This window comes from Typopeltis vanoorti, chromosome 2 (assembly GCF_054136105.1).
Source record: "Typopeltis vanoorti isolate ZY-2024b chromosome 2, IOZ_Tvanoo_1.0, whole genome shotgun sequence".
In the NCBI taxonomy this organism is placed as follows: domain Eukaryota; kingdom Metazoa; phylum Arthropoda; class Arachnida; order Uropygi; family Thelyphonidae; genus Typopeltis; species Typopeltis vanoorti.
Genome location: NC_143550.1, coordinates 177,858,264 through 177,870,604, shown reverse-complemented (window position 1 = coordinate 177,870,604; position 12,341 = coordinate 177,858,264). Strand labels below are relative to the sequence as shown.

At 35.3% G+C, this 12,341-nt stretch overlaps 1 protein-coding gene across 1 annotated transcript in view; it reads right to left on the bottom strand.

The window, feature by feature from the left end:
* The window catches only part of Axud1 (AXIN1 up-regulated 1), a 92,260-nt gene that overhangs the window by 36,137 nt on the left and 43,782 nt on the right, over positions 1 to 12,341 (bottom strand). The window contains exon 2 of the mRNA XM_090409735.1: positions 2,471 to 2,839. Coding sequence (XP_090265861.1) covers positions 2,471 to 2,819 — 349 coding nt within the window. The 5' untranslated portion in view covers positions 2,820 to 2,839. The remainder of the gene's footprint in view (positions 1 to 2,470; positions 2,840 to 12,341) is intronic.

Genomic DNA, 12,341 nt, shown 5'->3' with positions numbered 1-12,341 from the left:
TATACATTTAATCAGTTGATTAAATGTACGAGGGCTGTTCAATAAGTAATAAGACGAATTTTACTGTCGTGAAACCACTCATCACAATATTAATTTCTGTGGAATAAAGAAATGTTGCTGTCTGTATTAACAAAAGAGGTTGATAGATGGCGTATACGGGCTGATGTGCCAGAGTGTCGCGTGACTAAACGCAAGCTTGTTTCGGCACGCCTACGAGCCACGACCAGTCGTCGAAATGGAAGTGTCCTTGGAACAGCGTTATGCGATTAAATTTTGTGTGCGTTTGCAAAAATCGGCATCAGCACTGCAAAGCTTTCCACAATGAAGCAATGTCAAGGGCAAGTGTTTTTCGCTGGCATAAAACTTTTAAGGAAGGAAGGCAAAATGTGGAAGATCTTGAACATGAGGGAAGACCTTCAACGTCCATCACAGAGACAATGATCAACACAGCAGCGATTATCATCAATGAGGATCGCAGAATTACAGTACGCCAGCTGCATGTTGTCCTGAATATTTCTGTGGGAAGTGTTCACTCAATCATGGCTGAACATTTGGGACTGAAACGTGTTTGCGCCCGATGGATTCCCAAACTCTTGACACCAGAGAAAATGCAGCATCAAGTGGATGTGTGCACAGAATGGAAAGAAAGACTGGAACAAGAAGGCGACAACTTCTTAAAATGCATCATTACAGCAGATGAAGCTTGGTTGTATCACTATGACCCTACAATGAAACAACAAAGCAGTGAATGGAAGCATCCGTCTTCGCCTACCCCCAAGAAAGCAAAAACTGTAAAATCGGCTGGTAAAGTTATGACCATAATGTTTTTTGACTACGAAGGCATTGTTTACCAACACACTGTAGAACCCGAGAATACTGTAAACGGCTCATACTATGCGGATGCTTTACGGACAATGGTACAGCACGTCAAAAGGAAGCGTCCATTGCTGAAGAATGGCTTCTTATTGCACCATGATAATGCAAGGCTACATATTGCTGGTTGTGTAGTGGACGTTTTGCAGAAGAACAACATAGATATCATACTACACCCTCCATACAGTCCTGATCTCGCACCGTGCGATTTCTGGCTGTTTTCTCAGCTCAAGAAACCACTAAGAGGCCGCCATTTCGAAAGCAACAAAGCACGTGTAAAAGCTGCGGAGGCAGTTTTGAAAGAACTCTCAAAAAATGGACTTTCACATGTGTTTAAGAAGTGAATGCAGCGTTGGGACAAATGCATTGCATCTCACGGTAGTTACTTCGAAAAAGACCATGTAAATGATGACGATTAAAGGTAATCTGTTTTCTGTATAAATATAGTCTTATAACTTATTGAACAGCCTCCGTATATGCAATAAACCTCCTCACCATACCAGCATTGCTTATTCTATTGTCAATTTTCCTTATTTAATTGGCCATCTTCACTAAAAATTGTGCCTAAATAACTGATATGTTTTATTTTACTTGTTCTATATGTTCTCCATTCAGGATGCAGCTGATGTGTTCTAGTTTATTTTCATTCCATTATTATTAGGAACTGAGGAATTGTGCAGACTTGTACTCAATTTGAGTATAGCATTGCATAAAGTAAAGAGATACATAAATATCTCCTCTCCTTCCATAATATGATCCATATAGAGTAAAGAGCTCTCTGAATCAAGACTCAGGCTAAAATAATACTAAAAATATTATAGGTTCAAATCTTGCCATGGATGTTTGTAAATGCCTTTAGTGAGAGTAAGAGAGAAACTTCCCTTTTTGATGTAAGACCACCCTGCTTGAAAAATGTTCCTACTTTGATCTCTAGAGCATGATTCCAGATTATGTAAAAATTAAAAAATAATGTATAAAAAGCCTTAGCCCATCCACAGTACTAATGTACTCTAGGTTTATAACCTTTTGTAGGTGGGAGTAACAAAAGTTTATATAGAATTGCATCTTGAAAGTGCAGCAGAACCCACGAATTCCCTATAACTGAAAAGCATTTGACCACAGCAAAAAGATAACTAATCAAATATTCTAACAGATTTTATGTTGACTATCTTAAAACATCGTCAGTCTAATCTTTAAAGGTACATGTAGCATAACTATAAACAAATTACACAATAACCACAGTACTTTTATTAAAGTTAATTACTGTAGTTATTGTGTAATTTGTTGTCTTTAAAGTGCATAATAATAATGAAGAAATTCAAATGCAAGTGTGTGGGGGTGGGCAGGGGTAAAAACAACACTCTCAGGAACTTAGAAAACAAAGATGGTTAGACTGGGAGGGAGACAATTAGTTGCAAGAGATGCATAAATAGAGAGTTCTTGTGCCCTAATATGACACAGGGTATAGAGGACAGGAACTCAACAGTCAATCAATAAAGATCAGATATTATTGTTAGATAGGATAGTATTATGAAGATCTACAATGACTCTGCAACCCCTTAAGTCTAGAGAAATAAAAACAAAATAACATAGCTACCTAATGTGGATCCTCCTTGACTAGGTACACAGGTAAAACCTTGTGTACGAGAGAAGTAATAAACGGTGACACCATTAAAACAAACATTTTTCTTCTTTTTCTTCTTATGAGGAGGTTCTTCTGATTCAGAGTTGTCTGTGCTAGCTTGACTATATCCTGAAGTAGTGGGAGCTTCTGAGCTACCCTCTGATTTGATGCTACTACTATTGCTTGTATCATCTATTTCAACTACTTCAGATAAACTCTGTGAGAATTTACTCCCATCACTTCCATTTTCTAAGCAACTTTTGCTTATTAATCGATCTTCTGCATCACTGGAGATGCATTCTTCAAACTGGCGCTTTGGCATGAGGAATAATGAAATTTAACCTAAAAATAAAGAGTAAAAATAAGATTTCACAGAATTTATATGAAAGTGAGTAAATAAAGGATGTATTCGAGGATTCAGAAGCATCTTCTATTTAAATATAACAGTTTCAAACAGTTACATTCATCAATGCTTCAATTATAAATTATACATAAATAATTTTTAAAAAAATAAACAATTATAAATAATTCAAAATGCTTCAATTATAAATGACAAAAATATGAAAAAAGAGGCAGATGTATATATGATCTTATGTTGTCAATTTTTTTTTTTTACTTGGTTATACTATAAGTTAAAGATGCCAAGAAATTTTGTTCTCAGTTTCATCCTGTATCCAAATGTAACCAAGAATATAATTTCTTAACATCTTTAACTTATAGTATAACCAAGTAAAAAAACTTTCAACAAGTAGCTCTAATCCAGAGTATTTTAGTAAGAAGGTATGAAAATTTTGACTACTTGTATATGACTTCTGACATTACTTCAACACCTTGGTATTTCTCCTGGGTCTAGTTACCAATGATGAGATCTCAATAAAGATCAAAACCAGTCTGGGTAGTGGCCTTTCCCATAATGCACAGCATTATACATGTAAAGATATATGCCTTGCATTATGGGATACTAAGGCAATTGATGTGAATTCATTAGCCTCCATATACAAGTAGCTCAAATCATGAAATTACTTTACATGCAGACTTTGTTTGCTTACACTTGGATAAAGGATGAAACCGAGAATATAATTTCTTGGCATCTTTTCCTTTTGAATTACTGTACTTGCAGTGTTAGAAATGTCAAGCTAAATATGAAACCTGAATATGAAAGCAGATGAGTAGATGATAGAAGTTCTAAAGAAATCCTCTTGAGGTAGCCTTTGGTTTGATTATGTAAAGCATCTTATGAGTAAAATTATCTCAAAACAGAAAGTGGGAGGGAGAAAGGAAGAAGGACTATTACTATGTAATAGTGATACCCCAATGCAAGTATCAACTTACATAAGTTTCTGGAGTGGGGTAACACCATTACATAGCAGCAGTGACTATTAAAATTTTTATCTTATAATATAAGATTAAATTTTTATGAGCTATATTAATAATGATGACCAAAAAATTTTTGAAACGTGAGTTTATTTAAATTAACAGGGAAGTGGGAATCAATATACACTGATGTCTTACTATGTGTATGGGAGTGCTATCTTAGAGACATTTTATATATAAATGATTTGAATGAATTATTCATTTTATCTGGATGTAATTTAGATAGTTCTGAAGAAGAGTGGAGGATGGCTGTTTAATGACATCTGTTGTCCCTGCACTTTCAACAGAAGTCCATGTTAGGATGCTGGTAGAAGCAAGTGATCCTGGGATATGCTTAGGGAAAACTAAATTTAAGGAATGCAGAAAATGCTTGCTGTACTGTTCACAAAATGAGCACTAGCCAGAAGTACCAAGGTAGGTGTCTGCTCTACTACATAAACTATTGTTTAGATCACATGTGAATACATGCAACTTCTCTGGCTGCATTTGGGGAAAAGGGAAAAAAAATTACTCTCCTTGGTTATTCAAATTTGATGGTGCAGCAAATAACCAGGACAAATAATCATACTAAGAATTCTGGTTTGAGTATAGACTGTAAGAATGTGCATTAACGAAATCAAGACTGACAGAACAGAACATCATCATGGATTCAACTCACTGCAGGAAGTCCACATCTAACTGCCACAATAGTAATCATACTATATCTCAAATTCATTCAGTTTGTGCTCATCCTCTGTCAATGCATTTCAATCACCTATCATCTTTCATGCACAAAACCAAATCCTTTCAACAATTCATGCTGCTCTCTAATATAGTTGATATGTGTATCTAAATGTCTATATCATCTTTTAAGTAAAAGATGATATAAATCGTTTATATCATCTTTTACTTATTATTCACAAACCTTTACAAATTACATGCCCTTAGCTTTTCATAGCTGACATTTTATTAACCTAATACTGACTTTGTTATCTATTTCTGCATACTGATCAGGGTTTCTTCATTTTATCAAAATGCAAGCAACCAAATCAGTCATACACTAGTACAAAGATGGTCTCAACAAGGCCTAATTACAGCAGAACCATCATTTAAGCAATTCTGTACCATCTTTACAACATGACTTCCTGACTTCAGTTCCTTATTAACTAAGATCTCTTGCTTCCTTCATTTCCTGCAATATTGTCCCCATCACTCCATCTGATTCAAAAATGCAAGATTGTTTCTGGCATCTCACCTTAATGCATGTGCGAGGAAAACATTTAACCCTTCAGCTGGAAAGATGAGTCCAAATCCTGTTTTATTGACAGTCAAACTAATAAGGCAAAGGGCTAGTAATACAGAGTGTCCACATTGGAATCCCTAGTTTCAAACAGGTTATAAAAAAAAATAATAAAAAAATAAAAAAAAGGAAGAAGAAGAGGAAATTTTGTAAGGTTTGGGTTGTTCAAACATTCCAGACCACGAAAACTTGGTGAGTGTTCCTTCTCATCTGTACAATTTCAACACCATGGTCCATACACTCTTTAGTAATGGTAACACATTGAAACTAGGGCGGTCCAATGTGGACGCCCTGTACTATGCCCAATAATTGTGCATTCTCTAGCCAAAATCTATTTTACAGGTGAAGAATCTGAGTTGGGGAACCCATTTACCTCTATCTAAGAGGTGGCAGAGTTTTTCTTTGATGTTTTCTAGAGAAGATGCCCAATTACAGTAGACACCACTTATTGTGATCACTTTGGGACAGTCACTTTTCGATAATAATAACCAGCTGATAACATTAAGCAAAGGATATAAAAAATTGCATCATTTATTTCAATTTATTGTTATGAACATGATTTAATTTCATTTATTATTATAAACTTTTAAATAAGCAACAAAAAAATTATTTTAAAAACTCATCTGGTGTTGTCTGTCGTGTCTTTGCTCACACTCATAATGCCTTTCAAAGTTTGTTGCTCTATGTTGCACACCATGACAAAGAATTCGCAAACTTTTGACACCTTTAAAACACAGAGGATTTTTACTTTTTCCAATCACTAGGAGCTCTCATTTCTCATCTTTCATATTAGCACAACAAAGAACTGTCACTTGCTCTTTTGAAGATTTAAATCCTTTAGTACTTTCATTTTTAAACAAATAAGTATGCTCAGGCATTGCACGAAAATAGAGTCCTGTTATTACGTCTGCATTGTAAATATCCTTGGAAGAATATTCAGCAATAATTTTTGGCTAGTTGGTCTTGATGCATGCATCAGCTGATAAAAATCAGCACTTTTTTCTTCACCATGAATGCACTTATACACAATATTCTCTTGCTTTTTCCACCTGTTAAACCATCTATCAGTTGCAGTGAAATTTTCTTTGCCCGTTGTTTTTGCAACTTCTTCTTTATGATATAGAAAAGGCCTGTTAATCAAAGCATTCTTTTCACAAAATTACTAAACTAAATTTTTAATGCTGATTCAACTTGAGTATCATTACCAGATCAGGCTCTCTTCCAATCCATGTTCTCATTAGTAAGAGCTGAATTTTCAATGTTTGATCTGTTTTTTAAGATCTTACACAAGAGTGGTTATGAAATTTTTAAATGTATAGCAACACTATGCTGACTCATTTTGGGCAACTTATCACAGCAGTCCAAAATTCTTTGCTTTTCTTGAAAAGATAAATCTTTACGTTTTTTTACTTGTACTTGTATTTCTTTTACTTGTATCATCATCATCTGCCATAATGCTAAGGGCTGTTTTAACGAGAACTTAAAGTTAAATTCATTTAATGAAAGAGAGCACAAAAATAAACTCAAAAAATCCCAATTAAACTGTATTTATACCCACCTACATTTGCCTGGAAGATTAAAAGAACATTAAAATTATAAGAAGATAATCCACCTTTATATGCCTGGAAGATATAAGATTTACGGAAGAATAAGATTAAAAGAAGATTAACACAAAAGTCAGATTTCGACAAATGTTCTTTGTCAAATTTTCTCCTGATTAACCCTTAAAGTTCTTAATTCTGAGATGCAAAAGGCTAAACATTTGAGGATTTTGATAACAATAATTGGAACTTTGATTATAACAGACAGATTATTTTTAATTGATTTTAAATGGTGTGTTTTGGGACCGACTGATTTTGATAACAATAGCCGATTAATAATCTTAAGCTGATTCTACTGTATCAGCTTAAGATTATCAATCTTAAGCTGATACAGTAGAATAAATTTGGGAATTAATTAGAATTTGTTATGATACTCTATGAGTTGCTCTCCAATATATTCTTACATATCTGATGATCACTCTCCATTCTGTTAATCATTCAAAAGCCACTATTAAAACTTATTACTGTATATGCTTTCCCTTCTCTCACTTTATTAAGAAATTTATATGATAGTTCAGTATTAAAAAAAAAAAAACTACCCCACTTTGGTGGTGGAGGGACAAAATAATAAAATCATCTACAGAAGAAATCTAGGGTAAAATGATCTCTGTTATAGCAGAACCAGCATGGTTACATACTTAAAAGGCTATGATTGGTATTTGGGTATTCTGGTAGGTAAGTAATCTGAATTGAATTACTAATGGCAATTGTTCCATCTGTCAGTTGTTAGAAAGGGATGGCAATATAAGCAAAATGACTTGAGAAATTATTCATCAATTGGAAAATTAAGCATTTGCAGAATTGAAAATTGAACTTGATTCTGCATAAATTGACTGCGTATGCTCTAATATGTAATATTACATAAGAACACATGCGAAATGAACTGCGAAATGCAAGTTAGACCACTAAATGCCTTAAATGATAAAATTTAAGAGGGTATCTCACCATATATAGGACTGATTTCTCAATATTTAAAGCATCTAACTATTGAAAAATCATACTGCTATCCAGAATCTTTTTCAGACACTTCTTTACTAGCTGGCTTTTTCAACCTAAAGTGATATCTTCTTTGTTATACTCTTGATGCCAATGATGTGATACAACTGAACAGAACAAAATGATGAAATCTCTAGGAGGCCCCTGTTTCATCTCTAATTAAAAAAATCAACTGTTTTGCGTTACATGATATGAATCTACATCTGATACCACCAATGGAAGTATGAAGTGGCCAGCCAAAGGAAGTCTATGCTTATGCACTATTGGAAGTGCTATATGAAGTGGCCAGCCAAAGGAAGTCGATGCTTTTGCACTATTGGAAGTGCTATATGAAGTGGCCAGCCAAAGGAAGTCGATGCTTTTGCACTATTGGAAGTGCTATATTATATTTATAATACACTTAATCCATTCCTTTCAAGAAATGCACAGTGAATATTATATTATTGATATTTTAATGAGAGTATCAGACATGCAAGAGTATCTTTTTTCAACACATGGATGAACCAGATTTCAAAACAGGATCATGCACTGAAGGAGTCTTGAGACAACTGTAACAGAATGTAAGAAAACCTAAACGATTATCTGAGATTTGGAAATTCATTTATGCCATGCATAAAGTTGATTCATATACAGAGGCACAACTAAGTAATGTCATAGTAATCAACAAATCCTTGTAAGCCAATCTGAGTATTTGCTTTAAATCTGTCTCTGGTTATACAATACCAGAGTGCACACGTTATACAAAAACATGTGCACTCATTGAAGAAATGCATGTTGGAATTACTGCAATTTGAAGATGCCTTCCTGGCCACCTCAAAGAATACTGATGACTTCTGTTTATGCTGTGTTTGTTACTTTTTTTTACTTTTACTTTGTTTAAAATAATTCTTACTGACTTGGTTCTGCACTGTAATTATAATACTGTGTATGCTAATTAGTTTACAAAAAAAATAGTACCATATTGCCACAAGCTCGGGTATGTAAATTAGAATCCTAAGATGTTACAATAAAGGTGATGTAATGGCAAATATTTCATGGAAGTTAGTCTATTACACTATTGTCTGAATTAAAATGTTCTGAAGTTTTAGTGCAGTGAGTGCACAACTAAGCATGCAACTTAATTCCAATGGTTTTAACATGTGCACCTACAGTTGCAAAACTACATCGAAGGCAAATTTGGAATATAAATACTTCCCGATTTCAAAAAATATTTGTTACAAATTCTGAAAAAAAAGTTGAAATAAACAGTCTGGACCAAATCTAAATATTTTATTTGTTGCATGAGTTTGATAAAAGCTTCTGAACTAGATAGCAGTGACTAAAAAAAAAAAAAAACTACAACGTTAGTATACAAAGGTTCAGATAATTTCATTCTGTTCTACTGCAATACATAATACATAAAACACAAACAATTGAATCCAAGTGCAAATACAGAAATACCAGTAAAACAACATATGTATTGTTAATGAATTAAACTATTTTCAGATATTACTTCAAAAACAAACTAAAAATAACTTCTTGATCAAAACCAAAAATCCCAATTTTTTAAACAGTGAATTGGAAATTAATATACCCGGTTTAATACAGCAAACATCCACCTGTAATTATTTTGTAATAATAAATTTCTAATTTGTTCATGTCACAAAACTTGAGAGAATTTTGTAGACTAATTCAATTCTTTTTCAAAAATGGTGCTGGTGGCATTGTTTATTAATACTACAATTGTCCAGCAGAGCTCCATTACACCTCTGACATACATCCTTAAATTCATGAAAGAATCAAGCTTGACACAATCAACATTCCATAATCCTAATTATCATAGTAACTTGCACTGATTAACTTCCTCACCTGCTCTATTCTTTCAAAAAATAAAATAACCAATATTTTACGAGTCAATAAGAACTTAAAATGGAAAGCTGCTTGTTCTGCCTTTGCTTTCATGGCATTAAAATCTGCTGTTTATTCTCTACATCTCAAAAGAGGAATTATGATCTGAACTCAAAACCAAAATTTATTTCACTGGAAACTAGAGGCCAAATAAGTTTTGTAAAGGTCAATGACATACCCATTTGGAAGTGGTGCAACAGACAGACAGTTTATTAGTAAAAGCAATTTCTGAATATTTAATAATTTCATGGATGCTGCGATGGTGATACTATTGCTGAAGAGAAACCGAATAAAATTATCCATGTAAAGATTTATAGTAAAAATATGAATTAAATATTTAATAAGAGATTAATGAAATGAAACAAAATATCTACAGCTGTGATTTTAGAATGCTCAGCTGAAAACAATTTATGGAGTACATCTGTATTAGTATACAGGATACAAAATTAAAGTATCCATTTAAGGACTTGTGGAGTACCATCCAATGATTCAAATGCTGTAAAACTTTGCAGGAATACATTGTGCATCATGCAAAAGAGGCATCTGAGAAAAAAAAGTACTTCCAAAATTCCAGGGGTATTGTATGCACAAAATGCACAGAATTTGCATATCATGCAGATGTTAGGAGGATTTAAAACGATGGACACAGGATTTTTTCCCCTTCATTCTGGTTGTTAATACCATCCACAGTGATGGCACTAACCCTGCCCAACATGCTTTGCTAGCAAAGCTGTACTACCTAAACAATTGCAATGCTGTTGCTGCACTTGAGTATACCTGGCAAACCAATCAGTTCACAACAGCTGAGTGAAGTTTATACTACCATTGTGGAGCAGGCCACGAATAACAGCATTGATTTCTGCAGTGCATGTGGTGTATCAAGACACATGACTGTCTGGAAAATTAAATGAAAGATTCTGCATTTCTATCCACAGGAGTTGAACCTGCAGGACTTTGAAAGTCGACTGACATTCACTTTAACATTCCTTGCTCGAGTGGAGTTGTATGCTTGTAGCCATGGATGATTTTGTGGCGAGATGAAGCTCACTTTCACCTGAATTTAAGATACCCACAATTGCTTGGTATGGGCTATGCAAAACACACATGCAATCCAACAAATTCCTTTGCATTCACCCAAAGTTATTGCCTGGTATGGGTTACAGCTTCATTTATCATTGGACCATTCTTCTTTGAGGATATTAGCCAGTCAGGCCCCGTGACCTCAGCTACTGCCAAGAGGAATCACAATATGATACATAATGTTGTTGAGCCATAGCTACAGCAGCACCTGTGCATGGATTCAGTCATTTTCATGCAGGATGGGGTCCATTCACACACTGATCGATCCACATAGGAGTTTCTTCAAGAACTGTATATATCCCACTGCATGGCCTATACTTTTTAACATCTACGTGTATGATCTACCTCATACCAGATCAAGCAAGTATATGTATGCAGATTACCTAGTGATTTTACATCAATCCACCTCCTTTACCAACCTTGAATACAAACCTGAACACCCTGGAAGAGAACTTTAAGCAGTGGTACTTGAAGCCAAATCCAACGAAAACAGTGTCCTCAGTATTCCACCTGTACAATGCTGAGGCAAATCGACAACTCAATATTTCTTTCTGTGGAAAAATGGTAGAACACGAGCCTCATCCAAAATACCTTGGGGTGAGCCTGGACAGAAGCCTAACCTATAAAAGGCACATCATCAACCTCTCCAATAAAATTAAAACCAGAAATAATATCATTTCAAGGCTTGCTGGAACAACCTGGGGTTGTGGTGCAGAAGTCCTAAGGTTGTCATCACTAGCCCTCGCATTCTCTGCAGCAGAAAATTGTGCCCCTGTCTGTGAAAGAAGTACGCATGAACATTATAGACACCCAGCTAAACTCTACTATGCGCACAATTAGTGGGACAGTGAGAAGCACCCCTCTCTCTTGGCTGCCTGTTCTATCTAACATTGCTCCACCACACATATGGAGAAGACAAGCCTCAATTAAGGAATTTAATAAAGCAGTGAGCAACCCACTCCTTCCCCTACATCAAACTCATATAAACCCACCTAGTATATGCCTCAAATCTAGAAAGCCTCTCTGGTCCATGGATGAACTCTCTTCAGCTGTGCTGCCATCAACATCTGACATATGGAGAGAACACTGGTCCAACAAGCTACCAACAAATGGCTTCCTGGTAGAAGATCCCTGTGCTCCGCAGCCTGGTTTGATCTTCCTAGGAAGATTTGGTCATCAATAAACAGGATCAGAACTAGTCAGGGCAGATGTGGCTACCTTCCACATAAATGGAGGCTGTCAAATCACCCTTATTGTGATTGTTCTCCCGTGGCTCAGATTACTCATATTGTGTACGACTGGCCAAGGCGCCAATTTCACGGTGGTGGCCTACAGGACATCCACAAAGTGATGGATGAGGCCTTGAATTGGCTTTCCAGCCTGAACCTTGTTGGTGTAGCGGTGTAGTTGGTGTGGCAGTGGTTATGGAGGAAACAGAAGCTCACGGTCCCATCTCACCACAAAGATGTTATTCTCATAGTCACTCTCTCCTTGTCATAGTATCAACAGAACTCCTCCTCGTGTTAGAAGATGATGTAATGTGAAATGGGCCCCCTCTAATGGATCAAGTTTTCTCACACAAGACAACTGCCCTCTAATTAAACCTAGGATGCAGCTACATTTATGT